Here is a 24499-nt window from a genome sequence, read left to right as displayed (position 1 = left end):
AAAATTCTTCTCAACAAGAATTTGAAGAAGCTTTAATGTCAAACCATTCCTTTAAAGCTGAGCAAGCCTCTGTCCCTTCAATTACACACACACAAAGAAAAAAAGATCAAAGAAATTGCACAAAACCATGAATCACAGATTTCATGAAATGCGTGTTTAGGATTACTTCAATGTGATAAGTGACTACTGACGGCTTTAAAAACATCCTTATCAGCTATATAACTTTTGCATCTCAGGAGATAAAAGGAATGAAGTATTGATAGTGCAAGGTTATAATGTACATATATTAATATACTGTTTTACATAATGTCCTAGGAGTAAAGTGCAAATCTCTGGATCAGATGAAGAGTGTGTGCAAGCGCTTCTAATTTCCACTGACTGATCCACCTGCCCATGCACAAATGAGCCCTTTACACTGGCCGTCAGCTACAACACATCGTCTGGTCAAACATTACAAAACTCTACTTTGTTTTCCCTTCAATTCAAAATATATTTTTAGAGGAACGGCTAAAGACACATATGAAGTAGTTTTGATATAAGTAAAGTACACCACTGTATACTTTTACACTTTGGGTGACTTCTGTAAAGTGTTTTCTTTTTGTAATCGTGTTTGGCTTCTTCTCTACACCAACAGTGTAAATGTCAGCAGTGTATTCCCACATATCCAAAGGGCAGGGCTACTTTAATGTGTTTAACAGATCAATATGTTTGAAAGGTCTTCTTTACTGTTGCCAACACATATCTGGCAAATCATCCGAGCATTTTCATCAATAATTTGTTTACCAAATTATTCATTTAAGTCGTGATCAGTGATGAATAAAGGTGCTGGCCGATGGGGAGAACGCCACTGAGACCCGCTCGAGTGGAAACGCAGTCACCAAACAGCTCTTTTAGACACAAATGCCACATGCTCGCTGTTAGCGGCAAAGCTGGAGAGTGCCTAGGCATGACAGAAACACAGAAACACAACCATGCAGGGTCGCTGGGACACCTGTCTTTTACCGACTTGTGTAACAGATGTTTAAGACCAGCTCAATCTGGAATCAGACCAGGGGTATGAAAGGCCAACGTTAGGTGAGTGGGAAACTTTTAAAGTGCAAGACAAAAGCCAACACTTTCATTTTTTTTCTTTCAGCTCCTCTCACTCTATAAGAGGGCAGCTGCTGGGTTTTGGGAGCTGGAGGGGGTCGTGTTTGATATATCGATTCGGTTGAAGAAGGGATGGAAAATTCAGTTGGTCTCGTAGGTGGAGAGCAGGGCAGCATCCACAGGCTCCATGCAGGAGGGGCAGGTGAAGGATCTCATAAGCCAATCATCTATACAGTCCATATGGTAGATGTGCATACATGGCAAGAACCGGATGGGGTCCCCATAAACAAAGTCCAGCATACAGATCACGCATCTGAAAACAGATAAAACAGTCCGCGTAAACACACGACAGCAGAAATCTTCTCAGACTTTCTACATGAAGTGTTCTCCTAAACCTGAAATTATTCATGCTTTAATGTAGCGCAGTTACACGTTATCAATTCATCATTGACTGTTTAATAATAAAATGTCAAAATATTCTCCATTTATACCCTCTGATTTTCAGCTCTAAGTCACTGGAAGTTGTGACGAGACAGACCCAGCGCTCATTCTAATCTACTTTGTTTGATCAGTCTAACTAAAACAATTACACAGCTTATGATTTTACAGATCCAATTTATAGTCAGTAGTTAATCATTAACCCGTAAAAATGTCCACACAACTAAAGGTTGATTTAGACTTTGCGTTGAATTGGGGATTTATTCAGTGGTAAATCTAAGGCATTAACCTGATCTGCACCCTAGAAATTGAACTACACATGTCTGTTCAATACAGTCAAATAATCCTCTGCGTATCCAGCTACTTTTTCACCACTGTTTTTAAATGTATCAGTGAGAGAATAATATTCATAGCATTAGTATAAGGAATAATAATCACCAACATAAGCATCAACATAAGCATGCTCTCCTGGAGGGAGATTACTGAAACCATTGGGATGGATGTGAGGGAATGCACAAAGAAGTGGGAAAACTACAGGGACAAAAATGTTTATCCCCCCCTAAAAAACCTGACCACAACAAAGAGCAGAGACCCAGGAGGGAAAGAAGTCCCAGCATTTTATTTGTTTCGGTTGGCTGGCACTGCATGTACACTGCCGGGACACATCACATGGCTTTTAACACACAATGAACCACACACAAGAATAACTGTCAGCAACAGTGTCGGCCCCTCACGAACATTATATTACAGGTTCTAAAAAAGACTTCCCACAGGTATCCGAAATCAATTGTCGGTTATTATAGTTTTGTATTTTCTAATTAGATTTTATTTTATTTCGCTTTGACTCTTTGTTTTCAACTAATTTTATCCACGGTACGTTTCCAGATTGGATTTGTTCGTTTCAGTTTGGTTTTTAAATTCATTTCAGTCTCATTTTCAGTCCTTTTAAAGCTACGTTCAACTGCTCTCTTATTGTCCCCAATGGGTCACCACAGTGGATGGATCCACATGTTTGATTTGGCACAGATTTTACAACAGATGCCCTTCCTGATGTAAACCTCCCATTTACCCATGCTTGGGAACAGCACAGGCAGTGCACTAGCTTTTGACCCTCTGTTTGTGTCTTCCTCTGGTTTCAAACTGGGGCTCTTTCATGAGTAAGAATAACATGTTAACCAGTACACCATGGAGACACTAGACATTTAAAATGTTTCTATCCTTGCCCAGTCACTTAAACACATTATGCTTGCTTATGTACAACAGCAGTTATGAAAAAAAAAACCCATAATGCTTATTTATTAGAACAATACCTGGTGTAAGGTTTATGTCACAGCTGCCCAAAATTAACAGTATTGGTAACTACCAAAAATTATTTTCATGTTTCTATAATGGTTAATCTATAAATATAACCAAACTCTTTAGCCAAAATAATATTTATAATGTTAAGATATAAAAACTGTTATTATCCAAGAATTTTCAAATATATCATTTTACAGAAATGCAGGAAAAAAAAACAGCAAAGCACATAATTATTATTATTAGTGTGAATGCTTGAAAAGCATTCACAGTATTGTTCTTCTAATCTTTATTAGTGTGAATGCTTGAAAAGCATTCACAGTATTGTTCTTCTAATCTTTATTAGTGTGAATGCTTGAAAAGCATTCACAGTATTGTTATTCGAATCTTTATTAGTGTGAATGCTTGAAAAGCATTCACAGTATTGTTATTCGAATCTTTATTATTATTATTATATATTCCGTACGTTTTTTGGCATCTAACTCCTTCAAAACCGTTCGACTTAGAAAAACCATTCAAACACCGTTAGATTCCTATTCTTTTGGACAACACTGCTTCTAAATTTCATATTTTTAACATTTATATTTTTAATTTTATTCAACTTTATTCAACAAAAATTTATAATGTATTTCAATGGGGAGACCCTTCAAATCCTCATTCAACTTACTCATTTTTAAACTCTTACTACTTCCACATACATTGACATAGAGCCACCATTCAAACTTTAAAACGAAGACAAGACATTCAACTATTCAACTTGTATTTATCTTTTCAATATCTATTATACTTTTTCTTCAGTTCCAGTTTAAGTTTCATGATGTTTTTTCACCCGTTTCAGAGTTTATAATGGGTGTGTATGGGACGGAATGTTGGGGCTAGAGTGAGGCAGCTCAACTGCTAGAGTGAGAGGAGCAAAAAAATTAATCTTAAAATCTTTTTTAAAACTGCTGCTGTGTCCGCAGCGTTTGCTCTACAGGTATGATTTTACCCTCAAAACGTAGCCATGGCTGTCCTCTTTCATCCAATGTGTTTACTATTGTACTAGGTGTTATGGTTCTTTCATAAATGTCACCAATGCACAGCCTCCTCCCTCCAACTCTTCCATAGACTCTAATGTTAAAATGGCTCAGAAGGTTCGTTTGAAAATCAGAAGAGCATGGTGTCTTTCCACTGTCACCACGTCCATATAATAAGCTCCACAGGCATGAAAACTGAGAATTAGGTAGACTAGACATTGCTGTCACTCACGGTGAAAGAATTTTGTCAATACGACTTTTACTTTTCATTTGGGAGCGATTTGTTTCGGCCTGACTTTTCTGTTCATTTTAAGCAGCAAAAGTGAGGCGCATGTCTGTGTGCGTGTGTATGGAGCCATTGGGTGCGGTCACTATAGCAACCAGGCTCACACCTGCCTGCTTAACGAGCTCTGCCTGCCACTGTACCAAGATTCATCTTAAGCACTTCTCTTTCAACTGCTGCTGTGTCCACAGTGTTACAGCCATCATTTTACCCTCAAATTGTCGCCATTATTGTTCTCTTTCCAACACCGTATCTTTCAAAGCTCAGGCATTTAAACTTTTTAAACTGTGTGGATCAAAGTGGAGGGATCACATTTGAGTCATTCAGTGATTCAAAGAATATGACCTTTTAATATTCATTCAGATGTTTTCTGACTCTAAATGTTCTTTTCTCATTTCTTAGGGTTTTCTAATTTACATTTAAAACATTTTCAGTTTTTTTCCAACTCCTTCTTCTGTGTAACCTTCAGCTTTTAGCAGTTCAGCACCTTTGTTTTCAGGTTAAATTCGGTTTTTTTTTTGTTTTTTTTTTATCTCATTCAATATTTTTAACTCAAAATTCAGCAATTAATTCATTTCAGTGCATACATTCAGATTCAAGCATTCACACTGCAGTTTCTTCAGAAAATGCACTTTCTAGTTATTAGTGTGAATGCTTGAAAAGCATTCACAGTATTGTTATTCGAATCTTTATTATTATTATTATTATATATTCCGTACGTTTTTTGGCATCTCACTCCTTCAAAACCGTTCAACTTAGAAAAACCATTCAAACACCGTTAGATTCCTATTCTTTTGGACAACACTGCTTCTATTTTTCATATTTTTAACATTTATATTTTTAATTTTATTCAACTTTATTCAACAAAAATTTATAATGTATTTCAATGGGGAGACCCTTCAAATCCTCATTCAACTTACTCATTTTTAAACTCTTACTACTTCCACATACATTGACATAGAGCCACCATTCAAACTTTAAAACGAAGACAAGACATTCAACTATTCAACTTGTATTTATCTTTTCAATATCTATTATACTTTTTCTTCAGTTCCAGTTTAAGTTTCATGATGTTTTTTCACCCGTTTCAGAGTTTATAATGGGTGTGTATGGGACGGAATGTTGGGGCTAGAGTGAGGCAGCTCAACTGCTAGAGTGAGAGGAGCAAAAAAAATTAATCTTAAAATCTTTTTTAAAACTGCTGCTGTGTCCGCAGCGTTTGCTCTACAGGTATGATTTTACCCTCAAAACGTAGCCATGGCTGTCCTCTTTCATCCAATGTGTTTACTATTGTACTAGGTGTTATGGTTCTTTCATAAATGTCACCAATGCACAGCCTCCTCCCTCCAACTCTTCCATAGACTCTAATGTTAAAATGGCTCAGAAGGTTCGTTTGAAAATCAGAAGAGCATGGTGTCTTTACACTGTCACCACGTCCATATAATAAGCTCCACAGGCATGAAAACTGAGAATTAGGTAGACTAGACATGGCTGTCGCTCACGGTGAAAGAATTTTGTCAGTACGACATGTACTTTTCATTTGGGAACAATTTGTTTCGGCCTGACTTTTCTGTTCATTTTAAGCAGCAAAAGTGAGGTGCATGTCTGTGTCGTGTGTATGGAGCCATTGGGTGCGGTCACTATAGCAACCAGGCTCACACCTGCCTGCTTAACGAGCTCTGCCTGCCACTCTGCCAAGATTCATCTTAAACACTTCTCTTTCAACTGCTGCTGTGTCCACAGTGTTAAAGCCATCATTTTACCCTCAAAACGTCGCCATCGTTGTTCTCTTTCCAACATCTTGTCTTTCAAAGCTCAGACATTTAAACTTTTTAAACTGTGTGGATCCAAGTGGAGGGATCACATTTTAGTCATTCAGTGATTCAAAGAATATGACCTTTTAATATTCTTTCAGATGTTTTCTGACTCTAAATGTTCTTTTCTCATTTCTTAGGTTTTTCTAATTTACAATTAAAACATTTTCAGCTTTTTTCCAACTTCTTCTTCTGTGTAACCTTCAGCTTTTAGCAGTTCAGCACTTTTGTTTTCAGGTGAAAATTTCTGTATTTTTCATCTCGTTCAACATTTTTAACTTAAATTCAGCAATTAATTCATTTCAATGCATACATTCAGATTCAAGCATTCACACTGCAGTTTCTTCAGAAAATGCACTTTCTAGTTATTATTATTATTATTATTATATATTCCGTACGTTTTTTGGCATCTCACTCCTTCAAAACCGCTCAACTTAGAAAAACCATTCAAACACCGTTAGATTCCTATTCTTTTGGACATGAATGCTTCTACTTTTCTCATTTTTAACATTTATATTTTTAATTTTATTCAAATTTATTCAACAAAAATTTATAATGTATTTCAATGGGGAGACCCTTCAAATTCTCATTCAACTTACTCATTTTTAAACTCTTACTACTTCCACATACATTGACATAGAGCCACCATTCAAACTTTAAAACGAAGACAAGACATTCAACTATTCAACTTGTATTTATCTTTTCAATATCTATTATACTTTTTCTTCAGTTCCAGTTTAAGTTTCATGATGTTTTTTCACCCGTTTCAGAGTTTATAATGGGTGTGTATGGGACGGAATGTTGGGGCTAGAGTGAGACAGCTCAACTGCTAGAGTGAGAGGAGCAAAAAAATTAATCTTAAAATCTTTTTTAAAACTGCTGCTGTGTCCACAGCGTTTGCTCTACAGGTATGATTTTACCCTCAAAACGTAGCCATGGCTGTCCTCTTTCATCCAATGTGTTTACTATTGTCCTAGGTGTTACGGTTCTTTCATAAATGTCACCAATGCACAGCCTCCTCCCTCCAACTCTTCCATAGACTCTAATGTTAAAATGGCTCAGAAGGTTCGTTTGAAAATCAGAAGAGCATGGTGTCTTTCCACTGTCACCACGTCCATATAATAAACTCCACAGACATGAAAACTGAGAATTTGGTAGACTAGAAGCTGCTGTCGCTCACGGTGAAAGAATTTCGTCAATACGACTTTTACTTTTCATTTGGGAACGATTTGTTTCGGCCTGACTTTTCTGTTCATTTTAAGGAGCAAAAGTGAGGTGCATGTCTGTGTCGTGTGTATGGAGCCATTGGGTGCAGTCACTATAGCAACCAGGCTCACACCTGCCTGCTTAACGAGCTCTCTCTCTCTCTCTCTCTCTCTCTGCCAAGATTTATCTTAAACACTTCTCTTTCAACTGCTGCTGTGTCCACAGTGTTAAAGCCATCATTTTACCCTCAAAACGTCGCCATCGTTGTTCTTTTTCCAACATCTTGTCTTTCAAAGCTCAGAGATGTAAACTTTTTAAACTGTGTGGATCCAAGTGGAGGGATCACATTTTAGTCATTCAGTGATTCAAAGAATATGACCTTTTAATATTCTTTCAGATGTTTTCTGACTCTAAATGTTCTTTTCTCATTTCTTAGGTTTTTCTAATTTACAATTAAAACATTTTCAGCTTTTTTCCAACTTCTTCTTCTGTGTAACCTTCAGCTTTTAGCAGTTCAGCACTTTTGTTTTCAGGTTAAATTCGGGGTTTTTTTTTAAAATCTCATTCAAAATTTTTAACTTAAATTCAGTAATTATTTCATTTCAATGCATACATTCAGATTCAAGCATTCACACTGCAGTTTCTTCAGAAAATGCACTTTCTAGTTATTAGTGTGAATGCTTGAAAAGCATTCACAGTATTGTTCTTCTAATCTTTATTATTATTATTAGTGTGAATGCTTGAAAAGCATTCACAGTATTGTTATTCGAATCTTTATTATTAGTGTGAATGCTTGAAAAGCATTCACAGTATTGTTCTTCTAATCTTTATTAGTGTGAATGCTTGAAAAGCATTCACAGTATTGTTCTTCTAATCTTTATTCTATTTTATTATTATGGATTCCGTACGTTTTTTGTACTCTATCTCCTTCAAAACCGTTCAACTTAGAAAAACCATTCAAACACCATTAGATTCCTATTATTTTGGACATGACTGCTTCTATTTTTCTCATTTTTAACATTTATATTTTTAATTTTATTCAACTTTTTTCAACAAAAATTTCCCATGTATTTCAATGGGGAGACCCTTCAAATTCTCATTCAACTTCCTCCTCTTTAAACTGTATCTACTTCCACATACATTGACATAGAGCCACCATTCAAACTTTAAAACGAAGACAAGACATTCAACTATTCAACTTGTATTTATCTTTTCAATATCTATTATACTTTTTCTTCAGTTCCAGTTTAAGTTTCATGATGTTTTTTCACCCGTTTCAGAGTTTATAATGGGTGTGTATGGGACGGAATGTTGGGGCTAGAGTGAGGCAGCTCAACTGCTAGAGTGAGAGGAGCAAAAAAATTAATCTTAAAATCTTTTTTAAAACTGCTGCTGTGTCCGCAGCGTTTGCTCTACAGGTATGCTTTTACCCTCAAAACGTAGCCATCGCTGTCCTCTTTCATCCAATGTGTTTACTATTGTACTAGGTGTTATGGTTCTTTCGTAAATGTCACCAATGCACAGCCTCCTCCCTCCAACTCTTCCATAGACTCTAATGTTAAAATGGCTCAGAAGGTTCGTTTGAAAATCAGAAGAGCATGGTGTCTTTCCACTGTCACCACGTCCATATAATAAACTCCACAGACATGAAAACTGAGAATTTGGTAGACTAGACATTGCTGTCGCTCACAGTGAAAGAATTTTGTCAATACGACTTTTACTTTTCATTTGGGAACGATTTGTTTCGGCCTGACTTTTCTGTTCATTTTAAGCAGCAAAAGTGAGGCGCATGTCTGTGTACGTGTGTATGGAGCCATTGGGTGCGGTCACTATAGCAACCAGGCTCACACCTGCCTGCTTAACGAGCTCTCTCTGCCACTCTGCCAAAATTCATCTTAAACACTTCTCTTTCAACTGCTGCTGTGTCCACAGTGTTAAAGCCATCATTTTACCCTCAAAACGTCGCCATCGTTGTTCTTTTTCCAACATCTTGTCTTTCAAAGCTCAGAGATGTAAACTTTTTAAACTGTGTGGGTCCAAGTGGAGGGATCACATTTTAGTCATTCAGTGATTCAAAGAATATGACCTTTTAATATTCTTTCAGATGTTTTCTGACTCTAAATGTTCTTTTCTCATTTCTTAGGTTTTTCTAATTTACAATTAAAACATTTTCAGCTTTTTTCCAACTTCTTCTTCTGTGTAACCTTCAGCTTTTAGCAGTTCAGCACTTTTGTTTTCAGGTTAAATTCGGGGTTTTTTTTTTTTTATCTCATTCAAGATTTTTAACTTAAATTCAGTAATTAATTCATTTCAGTGCATACATTCAGATTCAAGCATTCACACTGCAGTTTCTTCAGAAAATGCACTTTCTAGTTATTATATCATCTTCCGTACGTTTTTTGGCATCTAACTCCTTCAAAACCGTTCAACTTAGAAAAACCATTCAAACACCGTTAGATTCCTATTATTTTGGACATGACTGCTTCTATTTTTCTCATTTCTAACATTTATATTTTTAATTTTATTCAACTTTATTCAACAAAAATTTCCCATGTATTTCAATGGGGAGACCCTTCAAATTCTCATTCAACTTACTCATTTTTAAACTCTTACTACTTCCACATACATTGACATAGAGCCACCATTCAAACTTTAAAACGAAGACAAGACATTCAACTATTCAACTTGTATTTATCTTTTCAATATCTATTATACTTTTTCTTCAGTTCCAGTTTAAGTTTCATGATGTTTTTTCACCCGTTTCAGAGTTTATAATGGGTGTGTATGGGACGGAATGTTGGGGCTAGAGTGAGACAGCTCAACTGCTAGAGTGAGAGGAGCAAAAAAATTAATCTTAAAATCTTTTTTAAAACTGCTGCTGTGTCCACAGCGTTTGCTCTACAGGTATGATTTTACCCTCAAAACGTAGCCATCGCTGTCCTCTTTCATCCAATGTGTTTACTATTGTACTAGGTGTTATGGTTCTTTCATAAATGTCACCAATGCACAGCCTCCTCCCTCCAACTCTTCCATAGACTCTAATGTTAAAATGGCTCAGAAGGTTCGTTTGAAAATCAGAAGAGCATGGTGTCTTTCCACTGTCACCACGTCCATATAATAAACTCCACAGACATGAAAACTGAGAATTTGGTAGACTAGACATTGCTGCCGCTCACAGTGAAAGAATTTTGTCAATACGACTTTTACTTTTCATTTGGGAACGATTTGTTTCGGCCTGACTTTTCTGTTCATTTTAAGCAGCAAAAGTGAGGCGCATGTCTGTGTACGTGTGTATGGAGCCATTGGGTGCGGTCACTATAGCAACCAGGCTCACACCTGCCTGCTTAACGAGCTCTGCCTGCCACTGTACCAAGATTCATCTTAAGCACTTCTCTTTCAACTGCTGCTGTGTCCACAGTGTTACAGCCATCATTTTACCCTCAAATTGTCGCCATTATTGTTCTCTTTCCAACACCGTATCTTTCAAAGCTCAGGCATTTGAACTTTTTAAACTGTGTGGATCAAAGTGGAGGGATCACATTTGAGTCATTCAGTGATTCAAAGAATATGACCTTTTAATATTCATTCAGATGTTTTCTGACTCTAAATGTTCTTTTCTCATTTTTTAGGTTTTTCTAATTTTCAATTAAAACATTTTCAGCTTTTTTCCAACTTCTTCTTCTGTGTAACCTTCAGCTTTTAGCAGTTCAGCACCTTTGTTTTCAGGTTAAATTCGGATTTTTTTTTTTTTTTTTTAATCTCATTCAATATTTTTAACTCAAAATTCAGCAATTAATTCATTTCAGTTCATACATTCAGATTCAAGCATTCACACTGCAGTTTCTTCAGAAAATGCACTTTCTAGTTATTATTATTATTATATTTTATCTATTCCGTACGTTTTTTGTAATCCTATAACTTCAAAACCGTTCAACTTAGAAAAACCATTCAAACACCGTTAGATTCCTATTCTTTTGGACAACACTGCTTCTATTTTTCATATTTTTAACATTTATATTTTTAATTTTATTCAACTTTATTCAACAAAAATTTATAATGTATTTCAATGGGGAGACCCTTCAAATCCTCATTCAACTTACTCATTTTTAAACTCTTACTACTTCCACATACATTGACATAGAGCCACCATTCAAACTTTAAAACGAAGACAAGACATTCAACTATTCAACTTGTATTTATCTTTTCAATATCTATTATACTTTTTCTTCAGTTCCAGTTTAAGTTTCATGATGTTTTTTCACCCGTTTCAGAGTTTATAATGGGTGTGTATGGGACGGAATGTTGGGGCTAGAGTGAGGCAGCTCAACTGCTAGAGTGAGAGGAGCAAAAAAATTAATCTTAAAATCTTTTTTAAAACTGCTGCTGTGTCCACAGCGTTTGCTCTACAGGTATGACTTTACCCTCAAAACGTAGCCATGGCTGTCCTCTTTCATCCAATGTGTTTACTATTGTACTAGGTGTTATGGTTCTTTCATAAATGTCACCAATGCACAGCCTCCTCCCTCCAACTCTTCCATAGACTCTAATGTTAAAATGGCTCAGAAGGTTGGTTTGAAAATCAGAAGAGCATGGTGTTTTTACACTGTCACCACGTCCATATATTAAACTCCACAGGCATGAAAACTGAGAATTAGGTAGACTAGACATTGCTGTCGCTCACGGTGAAAGAATTTTGTCAATACGACCTATACTTTTCATTTGGGAGCGATTTGTTTCGGCCTGACTTTTCTGCTCATTTTAAGCAGCAAAAGTGAGGCGCATGTCTGTGTACGTGTGTATGGAGCCATTGGGTGCAGTCACTATAGCAACTAGGCTCACACCTGCCTGCTTAACGAGCTCTGCCTGCCACTCTGCCAAGATTTATCTTAAACACTTCTCTTTCAACTGCTGCTGTGTCCACAGTGTTAAAGCCATCATTTTACCCTCAAAACGTAGCCATCGTTGTTCTCTTTCCAACACTGTTTTTCAAAGCTCAGACTTTTACATTTTTTAAACTGTGTGGATCCAAGCAGAGGGATCAGATTTTAGTCATTCAGTGATTCAAAGAATATGACCTTTTAATATTCATTCAGATGTTTTCTGACTCTAAATGTTCTTTTCTCATTTCTTAGGGTTTTCTAATTTACATTTAAAACATTTTCAGTTTTTTTCCAACTTCTTCTTCTGTGTAACGTTCAGCTTTTAGCAGTTCAGCACCTTTGTTTTCAGGTTAAATTCGTTTTTTTTTTTGTTTTTTTTTAATCTCATTCAATATTTTTAACTCAAAATTCAGCAATTAATTCATTTCAGTGCATACATTCAGATTCAAGCATTCACACTGCAGTTTCTTCAGAAAATGCACTTTCTAGTTATATTTTATTTTTCCGTACGTTTTTTGAAAGCCTACTCCTTCAAAACCGTTCAACTTAGAAAAACCATTCAAACACCGTTAGATTCCTATTCTTTTGGACAACATTGCTTCTATTTTTCTCATTTTTAACATTTATATTTTTAATTTTATTCAACTTTTTTCAACAAAAATTTATAATGTATTTCAATGGGGAGACCCTTCAAATTCTCATTCAACTTCCTCCTCTTTAAACTGTATCTACTTCCACATACATTGACATAGAGCCACCATTCAAACTTTAAAACGAAGACAAGACATTCAACTATTCAACTTGTATTTATCTTTTCAATATCTATTATACTTTTTCTTCAGTTCCAGTTTAAGTTTCATGATGTTTTTTCACCCGTTTCAGAGTTTATAATGGGTGTGTATGGGACGGAATGTTGGGGCTAGAGTGAGGCAGCTCAACTGCTAGAGTGAGAGGAGCAAAAAAATTAATCTTAAAATATTTTTTAAAACTGCTGCTGTGTCCGCAGCGTTTGCTCTACAGGTATGATTTTACCCTCAAAACGTAGCCATGGCTGTCCTCTTTCATCCAATGTGTTTACTATTGTCCTAGGTGTTATGGTTCTTTCATAAATGTCACCAATGCACAGCCTCCTCCCTCCAACTCTTCCATAGACTCTAATGTTAAAATGGCTCAGAAGGTTCGTTTGAAAATCAGAAGAGCATGGTGTCTTTACACTGTCACCACGTCCATATAATAAACTCCACAGACATGAAAACTGAGAATTTGGTAGACTAGACATTGCTGTCGCTCACAGTGAAAGAATTTTGTCAATACGACTTTTACTTTTCATTTGGGAACGATTTGTTTCGGCCTGACTTTTCTGTTCATTTTAAGCAGCAAAAGTGAGGTGCATGTCTGTGTCCGTGTGTATGGAGCCATTGGGTGCGGTCACTATAGCAACCAGGCTCACACCTGCCTGCTTAACGAGCTCTCTCTGCCACTCTGCCAAGATTCATCTTAAACACTTCTCTTTCAACTGCTGCTGTGTCCACAGTGTTAAAGCCATCATTTTACCCTCAAAACGTCGCCATCGTTGTTCTTTTTCCAACATCTTGTCTTTCAAAGCTCAGAGATGTAAACTTTTTAAACTGTGTGGGTCCAAGTGGAGGGATCACATTTTAGTCATTCAGTGATTCAAAGAATATGACCTTTTAATATTCATTCAGATGTTTTCTGACTCTAAATGTTCTTTTCTCATTTCTTAGGGTTTTCTAATTTACATTTAAAACATTTTCAGTTTTTTTCCAACTTCTTCTTCTGTGTAACCTTCAGCTTTTAGCAGTTCAGCACCTTTGTTTTCAGGTTAAATTCGGTTGTTTTTTTTGTTTTGTTTTTTATCTCATTCAATATTTTTAACTCAAAATTCAGCAATTAATTCATTTCAGTGCATACATTCAGATTCAAGCATTCACACTGCAGTTTCTTCAGAAAATGCACTTTCTAGTTAGTGTGAATGCTTGAAAAGCATTCACAGTATTGTTCTTCTAATCTTTATTAGTGTGAATGCTTGAAAAGCATTCACAGTATTGTTCTTCTAATCTTTATTATTAGTGTGAATGCTTGAAAAGCATTCACAGTATTGTTCTTCTAATCTTTATTAGTGTGAATGCTTGAAAAGCATTCACAGTATTGTTCTTCTAATCTTTATTCTTATATTTTATTATCTATTCCGTACGTTTTTTGAAAGCCTACTCCTTCAAAACCATTCAACTTAGAAAAACCATTCAAACACCATTAGATTCCTATTCTTTTGGACATGATTGCTTGTATTTTTCTCATTTTTAACATTTATATTTTTAATTTTATTCAACTTTATTCAACAAAAATTTCCCATGTATTTCAATGGGGAGACCCTTCAAATTCTCATTCAACTTACTCATTTTTAAACTCTTACTACTTCAACATACGTTCACATAGAGCCACCATTCAAACTTTAAAACGAAGACAAGACATTCAACTATTCAACTTGTATTTATCTTTTCAATATCTATTATACTTTTTCTTCAGTTCCAGTTTAAGTTTCATGATGTTTTTTCACCCGTTTCAGAGTTTATAATGGGTGTGTATGGGACGGAATGTTGGGGCTAGAGTGAGGCAGCTCAACTGCTAGAGTGAGAGGAGCAAAAAAAATAATCTTAAAATCTTTTTTAAAACTGCTGCTGTGTCCGCAGCGTTTGCTCTACAGGTATGATTTTACCCTCAAAACGTAGCCATGGCTGTCCTCTTTCATCCAATGTGTTTACTATTGTACTAGGTGTTATGGTTCTTTCATAAATGTCACCAATGCACAGCCTCCTCCCTCCAACTCTTCCATAGACTCTAATGTTAAAATGGCTCAGAAGGTTCGTTTGAAAATCAGAAGAGCATGGTGTCTTTCCACTGTCACCACGTCCATATAATAAACTCCACAGACATGAAAAATGAGAATTTGGTAGACTAGACATTGCTGTCGCTCACAGTGAAAGAATTTTGTCAATACGACTTTTACTTTTCATTTGGGAACGATTTGTTTCGGCCTGACTTTTCTGTTCATTTTAAGCAGCAAAAGTGAGGTGCATGTCTGTGTACGTGTGTATGGAGCCATTGGGTGCGGTCACTATAGCAACCAGGCTCACACCTGCCTGCTTAACGAGCTCTCTCTGCCACTCTGCCAAAATTCATCTTAAACACTTCTCTTTCAACTGCTGCTGTGTCCACAGTGTTAAAGCCATCATTTTACCCTCAAAACGTCGCCATCGTTGTTCTTTTTCCAACATCTTGTCTTTCAAAGCTCAGAGATGTAAACTTTTTAAACTGTGTGGGTCCAAGTGGAGGGATCACATTTTAGTCATTCAGTGATTCAAAGAATATGACCTTTTAATATTCTTTCAGATGTTTTCTGACTCTAAATGTTCTTTTCTCATTTCTTAGGTTTTTCTAATTTACAATTAAAACATTTTCAGCTTTTTTCCAACTTCTTCTTCTGTGTAACCTTCAGCTTTTAGCAGTTCAGCACTTTTGTTTTCAGGTTAAATTCGGGTTTTTTTTTTTTTATCTCATTCAAAATTTTTAACTTAAATTCAGTAATTATTTCATTTCAATGCATACATTCAGATTCAAGCATTCACACTGCAGTTTCTTCAGAAAATGCACTTTCTAGTTATTATTATATTTTATTATTTTTCCGTACGTTTTTTGAAAGCCTACTCCTTCAAAACCGTTCAACTTAGAAAAACCATTCAAACATCGTTAGATTCCTATTATTTTGGACAACATTGCTTCTATTTTTCTCATTTTTAACATTTATATTTTTAATTTTATTCAACTTTATTCAACAAAAATTTCCCATGTATTTCAATGGGGAGACCCTTCAAATTCTCATTCAACTTACTCATTTTTAAACTCTTACTACTTCCACATACATTGACATAGAGCCACCATTCAAACTTTAAAACGAAGACAAGACATTCAACTATTCAACTTGTATTTATCTTTTCAATATCTATTATACTTTTTCTTCAGTTCCAGTTTAAGTTTCATGATGTTTTTTCACCCGTTTCAAAATTTACAATGGGTGTGTATGGGACGGAATGTTGGGGCTAGAGTGAGACAGCTCAACTGCTAGAGTGAGAGGAGCAAAAAAATTAATCTTAAAATCTTTTTTAAAACTGCTGCTGTGTCCACAGCGTTTGCTCTACAGGTATGATTTTACCCTCAAAACGTAGCCATCGCTGTCCTCTTTCATCCAATGTGTTTACTATTGTACTAGGTGTTATGGTTCTTTCATAAATGTCACCAATGCACAGCCTCCTCCCTCCAACTCTTCCATAGACTCCAATGTTAAAATGTCTCAGAAGGTTGGTTTGAAAATCAGAAGAGCATGGTGTCTTTCCACTGTCACCACGTCCATATAATAAACTCCACAGGCATGAAAACTGAGAATTCAGTAGACTAGACATTGCTGTCACTCACGGTGAAATAATTTTGTCAATACGACTTTTACTTTTCATTTGGGAACGATTTGTTTCGGCCTGACTTTTCTGTTCATTTTAAGCAGCAAAAGTGAGGTGCATGTCTGTGTGCGTGTGTATGGAGCCATTGGGTGCGGTCACTATAGCAACCAGGCTCACACCTGCCTGCTTAACGAGCTCTGCCTGCCACTGTACCAAGATTCATCTTAAGCACTTCTCTTTCAACTGCTGCTGTGTCCACAGTGTTACAGCCATCATTTTACCCTCAAATTGTCGCCATTATTGTTCTCTTTCCAACACCGTATCTTTCAAAGCTCAGGCATTTAAACTTTTTAAACTGTGTGGATCAAAGTGGAGGGATCACATTTGAGTCATTCAGTGATTCAAAGAATATGACCTTTTAATATTCATTCAGATGTTTTCTGACTCTAAATGTTCTTTTCTCATTTCTTAGGGTTTTCTAATTTACATTTAAAACATTTTCAGTTTTTTTCCAACTCCTTCTTCTGTGTAACCTTCAGCTTTTAGCAGTTCAGCACCTTTGTTTTCAGGTTAAATTCGTTTTTTTTTTGTTTTTTTTTAATCTCATTCAATATTTTTAACTCAAAATTCAGCAATTAATTCATTTCAGTGCATACATTCAGATTCAAGCATTCACACTGCAGTTTCTTCAGAAAATGCACTTTCTAGTTATATTTTCTTATTCCGTACGTTTTTTGAAAGCCTACTCCTTCAAAACCGTTCAACTTAGAAAAACCATTCAAACATCGTTAGATTCCTATTATTTTGGACATGACTGCTTCTATTTTTCTCATTTTTAACATTTATATTTTTAATTTTATTCAACTTTATTCAACAAAAATTTCCCATGTATTTCAATGGGGAGACCCTTCAAATTCTCATTCAACTTACTCATTTTTAAACTCTTACTACTTCCACATACATTGACATAGAGCCACCATTCAAACTTTAAAACGAAGACAAGACATTCAACTATTCAACTTGTATTTATCTTTTCAATATCTATTATACTTTTTCTTCAGTTCCAGTTTAAGTTTCATGATGTTTTTTCACCCGTTTCAGAGTTTATAATGGGTGTGTATGGGACGGAATGTTGGGGGTAGAGTGAGACAGCTCAACTGCTAGAGTGAGAGGAGCAAAAAAAATAATCTTAAAATCTTTTTTAAAACTGCTGCTGTGTCCGCAGCGTTTGCTCTACAGGTATGATTTTACCCTCAAAACGTAGCCATGGCTGTCCTCTTTCATCCAATGTGTTTACTATTGTCCTAGGTGTTATGGTTCTTTCGTAAATGTCACCAATGCACAGCCTCCTCCCTCCAACTCTTCCATAGACTCTAATGTTAAAACGGCTCAGAAGGTTGGTTTGAAAATCAGAAGAGCATGGTGTTTTTACACTGTCACCACGTCCATATAATAAACTCCACAGGCATGAAAACTGAGAATTAGGTAGAGTGGACATTGCTGCCGCTCACGGTGAAAGAATTTCGTCAATACGACCTATACCTTTCATTTGGGAGCGATTTGTTTCGGCCTGACTTTTCTGTTCATTTTAAGCAGCAAAAGTGAGGCGCATGTCTGTGTACGTGTGTATGGAGCCATTGGGTGCAGTCACTATAGCAACCAGGCTCACACCTGCCTGCTTAACGAGCTCTGCCTGCCACTGTGCCAAGATTCATCTTAAGCACTTCTCTTTCAACTGCTGCTGTGTCCACAGTCTTACAGCCATCATTTTACCCTCAAATTGTCGCCATTATTGTTCTCTTTCCAACACCGTGTCTTTCAAAGCTCAGGCATTTAAACTTTTTAAACTGTGTGGATCAAAGTGGAGGGATCACATTTGAGTCATTCAGTGATTCAAAGAATATGACCTTTTAATATTCATTCAGATGTTTTCTGACTCTAAATGTTCTTTTCTCATTTCTTAGGGTTTTCTAATTTACATTTAAAACATTTTCAGTTTTTTTCCAACTCCTTCTTCTGTGTAACCTTCAGCTTTTAGCAGTTCAGCACCTTTGTTTTCACGTTAAATTCGTTTTTTTTTTGTTTTTTTTTAATCTCATTCAATATTTTTAACTCAAAATTCAGCAATTAATTCATTTCAGTGCATACATTCAGATTCAAGCATTCACACTGCAGTTTCTTCAGAAAATGCACTTTCTAGTTAGTGTGAATGCTTGAAAAGCATTCACAGTATTGTTATTCTAATCTTTATTAGTGTGAATGCTTGAAAAGCATTCACAGTATTGTTCTTCTAATCTTTATTATTATATTTTCTTATTCCGTACGTTTTTTGAAAGCCTACTCCTTCAAAACCGTTCAACTTAGAAAAACCATTCAAACACCATTAGATTCCTATTATTTTGGACATGACTGCTTCTACTTTTCTCATTTTTAACATTTATATTTTTAATTTTATTCAACTTTATTCAACAAAAATTTCCCATGTATTTCAATGGGGAGACCCTTCAAATTCTCATTCAACTTACTCATTTTTAAACTCTTACTACTTCCACATACATTGACATAGAGCCACCATTCAAACTTTAAAACGAAGACAAGACATTCAACTATTCAACTTGTATTTATCTTTTCAATATCTATTATACTTTTTCTTCAGTTCCAGTTTAAGTTTCATGATGTTTTTTCACCCGTTTCAGAGTTTATAATGGGTGTGTATGGGACGGAATGTTGGGGCTAGAGTGAGACAGCTCAACTGCTAGAGTGAGAGGAGCAAAAAAATTAATCTTAAAATCTTTTTTAAAACTGCTGCTGTGTCCGCAGCGTTTGCTCTACAGGTATGATTTTACCCTCAAAACGTAGCCATCGCTGTCCTCTTTCATCCAATGTGTTTACTATTGTCCTAGGTGTTATGGTTCTTTCGTAAATGTCACCAATGCACAGCCTCCTCCCTCCAACTCTTCCATAGACTCTAATGTTAAAATGGCTCAGAAGGTTCGTTTGAAAATCAGAAGAGCATGGTGTCTTTCCACTGTCACCACGTCCATATAATAAGCTCCACAGGCATGAAAACTGAGAATTTGGTAGACTAGACATTGCTGTCGCTCACGGTGAAAGAATTTTGTCAATACGACTTTTACTTTTCATTTGGGAGCGATTTGTTTCGGCCTGACTTTTCTGTTCATTTTAAGCAGCAAAAGTGAAGCGCATGTCTGTGTACGTGTGTATGGAGCCATTGGGTGCGGTCACTATAGCAACCAGGCTCACACCTGCCTGCTTAACGAGCTCTCTCTGCCACTCTGCCAAAATTCATCTTAAACACTTCTCTTTCAACTGCTGCTGTGTCCACAGTGTTAAAGCCATCATTTTACCCTCAAAACGTCGCCATCGTTGTTCTTTTTCCAACATCTTGTCTTTCAAAGCTCAGAGATGTAAACTTTTTAAACTGTGTGGGTCCAAGTGGAGGGATCACATTTTAGTCATTCAGTGATTCAAAGAATATGACCTTTTAATATTCTTTCAGATGTTTTCTGACTCTAAATGTTCTTTTCTCATTTCTTAGGTTTTTCTAATTTACAATTAAAACATTTTCAGCTTTTTTCCAACTTCTTCTTCTGTGTAACCTTCAGCTTTTAGCAGTTCAGCACTGTTGTTTTCAGGTTAAATTCGGGTTTTTTTTTTTATCTCATTCAAAATTTTTAACTCAAAATTCAGCAATTAATTCATTTCAGTGCATACATTCAGATTCAAGCATTCACACTGCAGTTTCTTCAGAAAATGCACTTTCTAGTTATTATTATATTTTCTTATTCCGTACGTTTTTTGAAAGCCTACTCCTTCAAAACCGTTCAACTTAGAAAAACCATTCAAACATCGTTAGATTCCTATTATTTTGGACATGACTGCTTCTATTTTTCTCATTTTTAACATTTATATTTTTAATTTTATTCAACTTTATTCAACAAAAATTTCCCATGTATTTCAATGGGGAGACCCTTCAAATTCTCATTCAACTTACTCATTTTTAAACTCTTACTACTTCCACATACATTGACATAGAGCCACCATTCAAACTTTAAAACGAAGACAAGACATTCAACTATTCAACTTGTATTTATCTTTTCAATATCTATTATACTTTTTCTTCAGTTCCAGTTTAAGTTTCATGATGTTTTTTCACCCGTTTCAGAGTTTATAATGGGTGTGTATGGGACGGAATGTTGGAGCTAGAGTGAGGCAGCTCAACTGCTAGAGTGAGAGGAGCAAAAAAATTAATCTTAAAATCTTTTTTAAAACTGCTGCTGTGTCCGCAGCGTTTGCTCTACAGGTATGATTTTACCCTCAAAACGTAGCCATGGCTGTCCTCTTTCATCCAATGTGTTTACTATTGTCCTAGGTGTTATGGTTCTTTCATAAATGTCACCAATGCACAGCCTCCTCCCTCCAACTCTTCCATAGACTCTAATGTTAAAATGGCTCAGAAGGTTCGTTTGAAAATCAGAAGAGCATGGTATCTTTCCACTGTCACCACGTCCATATAATAAACTCCACAGGCATGAAAACTGAGAATTCAGTAGACTAGAAGCTGCTGTCGCTCACGGTGAAAGAATTTCGTCAATACGACTTGTACTTTTCATATGGGAACGATTTGTTTCGGCCTGACTTTTCTGTTCATTTTAAGCAGCAAAAGTGAGGCGCATGTCTGTGTACGTGTGTATGGAGCCATTGGGTGCGGTCACTATAGCAACCAGGCTCACACCTGCCTGCTTAACGAGCTCTGCCTGCCACTGTACCAAGATTCATCTTAAGCACTTCTCTTTCAATTGCTGCTGTGTCCACAGTGTTACAGCCATCATTTTACCCTCAAATTGTCGCCATTATTGTTCTCTTTCCAACACCGTGTCTTTCAAAGCTCAGGCATTTAAACTTTTTAAACTGTGTGGATCAAAGTGGAGGGATCACATTTTAGTCATTCAGTGATTCAAAGAATATGACCTTTTAATATTCTTTCAGATGTTTTCTGACTCTAAATGTTCTTTTCTCATTTCTTAGGTTTTTCTAATTTACAATTAAAACATTTTCAGCTTTTTTCCAACTTCTTCTTCTGTGTAACCTTCAGCTTTTAGCAGTTCAGCACTTTTGTTTTCAGGTTAAATTCGGGGTTTTTTTTTTTATCTCATTCAAAATTTTTAACTTAAATTCAGTAATTATTTCATTTCAATGCATACATTCAGATTCAAGCATTCACACTGCAGTTTCTTCAGAAAATGCACTTTCTAGTTCTATTTTATTCTTCCGTACGTTTTTTGAAAGCCTACTCCTTCAAAACCGTTCAACTTAGAAAAACCATTCAAACATCGTTAGATTCCTATTATTTTGGACATGACTGCTTCTATTTTTCTCATTTTTAACATTTATATTTTTAATTTTATTCAACTTTATTCAACAAAAATTTCCCATGTATTTCAATGGGGAGACCCTTCAAATTCTCATTCAACTTACTCATTTTTAAACTCTTACTACTTCCACATACATTGACATAGAGCCACCATTCAAACTTTAAAACGAAGACAAGACATTCAACTATTCAACTTGTATTTATCTTTTCAATATCTATTATACTTTTTCTTCAATTCCAGTTTAAGTTTCATGATGTTTTTTCACCCGTTTCAAAATTTATAATGGGTGTGTATGGGACGGAATGTTGGGGCTAGAGTGAGAGAGCTCAACTGCTAGAGTGAGAGGAGCAAAAAAATTAATCTTAAAATCTTTTTTAAAACTGCTGCTGTGTCCACAGCGTTTGCTCTACAGCCGCCATTTTACCCTCAAAACGTAGCCATCGCTGTCCTCTTTCATCCAATGTGTTCACTATTGTCATAGGTGTTATGGTTCTTTCATAAATGTCACCAATGCACAGCCTCCTCCCTCCAACTCTTCCATAGACTCTAATGTTAAAATGGCTCAGAAGGTTCGTTTGAAAATCAGAAGAGCATGGTGTCTTTCCACTGTCACCACGTCCATATAATAAGCTCCTCAGGCATGAAAACTGAGAATTAGGTAGACTAGACATTGCTGTCGCTCACGGTGAAAGAATTTTGTCAATACGACTTTTAGTTTTCATTTGGGAGCGATTTGTTTCGGCCTGACTTTTCTGTTCATTTTAAGCAGCAAAAGTGAGGCGCATGTCTGTGTACGTGTGTATGGAGCCCTTGGGTGCAGTCACTATAGCAACCAGGCTCACACCTGCCTGCTTAACGAGCTCTCTCTCTCACTCTGCCAAGATTCAACTTAAACACTTCTCTTTCAACTGCGGCTGTCTCCATAGTGTTACAGCCATCATTTTACCCTCAAAACGTCGCCATCGTTGTTCTCTTTCCAACATCTTGTCTTTCAAAGCTCAGAGATGTAAACTTTTTAAACTGTGTGGATCCAAGTGGAGGGATCACATTTTAGTCATTCAGTGATTCAAAGAATATGACCTTTTAATATTCATTCAGATGTTTTCTGACTCTAAAGGTTCTTTTCTCATTTCTTAGGGTTTTCTAATTTACATTTAAAACATTTTCAGCTTTTTTCCAACTTCTTCTTCTTTGTAACCTTCAGCTTTTAGCAGTTCAGCACCTTTGTTTTCAGGTTAAATTTGTTTGTTTTTTTGGTTTTTTTTATTTCATTCAATATTTTTAACTTAAATTCAGCAATTAATTCATTTCAGTGCATACATTCTGATTCAAGCATTCACACTGCAGTTTCTTCAGAAAATGCACTTTCTAGTTATTATTAGTGTGAATGCTTGAAAAGCATTCACAGTATTGTTATTCTAATCTTTATTATTATTATTATTATTATTATATTTTATTTTTCCGTACGTTTTTTATAAGCCTACTCCTTCAAAACCGTTCAACTTAGAAAAACCATTCAAACACCGTTAGATTCCTATTCTTTTGGACAACACTGCTTCTATTTTTCATATTTTTAACATTTATATTTTTAATTTTATTCAACTTTATTCAACAAAAATTTATAATGTATTTCAATGGGGAGACCCTTCAAATCCTCATTCAACTTACTCATTTTTAAACTCTTACTACTTCCACATACATTGACATAGAGCCACCATTCAAACTTTAAAACGAAGACAAGACATTCAACTATTCAACTTGTATTTATCTTTTCAATATCTATTATACTTTTTCTTCAGTTCCAGTTTAAGTTTCATGATGTTTTTTCACCCGTTTCAGAGTTTATAATGGGTGTGTATGGGACGGAATGTTGGGGCTAGAGTGAGGCAGCTCAACTGCTAGAGTGAGAGGAGCAAAAAAATTAATCTTAAAATCTTTTTTAAAACTGCTGCTGTGTCCGCAGCGTTTGCTCTACAGGTATGATTTTACCCTCAAAACGTAGCCATGGCTGTCCTCTTTCATCCAATGTGTTTACTATTGTACTAGGTGTTATGGTTCTTTCATAAATGTCACCAATGCACAGCCTCCTCCCTCCAACTCTTCCATAGACTCTAATGTTAAAATGGCTCAGAAGGTTGGTTTGAAAATCAGAAGAGCATGGTGTCTTTCCACTGTCACCACGTCCATATAATAAGCTCCACAGGCATGAAAACTGAGAATTAGGTAGACTAGACATTGCTGTCGCTCACGGTGAAAGAATTTTGTCAATACGACTTTTACTTTTCATTTGGGAGCGATTTGTTTCGGCCTGACTTTTCTGTTCATTTTAAGCAGCAAAAGTGAGGCGCATGTCTGTGTACGTGTGTATGGAGCCATTGGGTGCGGTCACTATAGCAACCAGGCTCACACCTGCCTGCTTAACGAGCTCTGCCTGCCACTGTACCAAGATTCATCTTAAGCACTTCTCTTTCAACTGCTGCTGTGTCCACAGTGTTACAGCCATCATTTTACCCTCAAAACGTCGCCATCGTTGTTCTCTTTCCAACACCGTATCTTTCAAAGCTCAGGCATTTAAACTTTTTAAACTGTGTGGATCCAAGTGGAGGGAT

At 36.1% G+C, this 24499-nt stretch overlaps 1 protein-coding gene across 1 annotated transcript in view; it reads right to left on the bottom strand.

Annotated features, from left to right (window-relative positions):
- Nucleotides 1-1170: 1170 nt before the first annotated feature.
- Nucleotides 1171-24499, bottom strand: part of LOC146687630 (RING finger protein 11-like) — a 39209-nt gene continuing 15880 nt past the window's right edge. Inside the window, exon 3 of the mRNA XM_085439438.1 lies at nucleotides 1171-1402. Within this exon, the coding sequence (XP_085295564.1) occupies nucleotides 1231-1402 (172 nt within the window). The 3' untranslated portion in view covers nucleotides 1171-1230. The remainder of the gene's footprint in view (nucleotides 1403-24499) is intronic.

The sequence above is a fragment of the Copadichromis virginalis genome, linkage group LG18 (genome assembly GCF_057382275.1).
Source record: "Copadichromis virginalis isolate Kocher_CV1m ecotype Utaka linkage group LG18, C_Virginalis_male_GT1.1, whole genome shotgun sequence".
Lineage (NCBI taxonomy): Eukaryota > Metazoa > Chordata > Actinopteri > Cichliformes > Cichlidae > Copadichromis > Copadichromis virginalis.
Note: the sequence above shows the minus strand (reverse complement) of the source record. Positions and strands in the feature narration are given on the sequence as shown.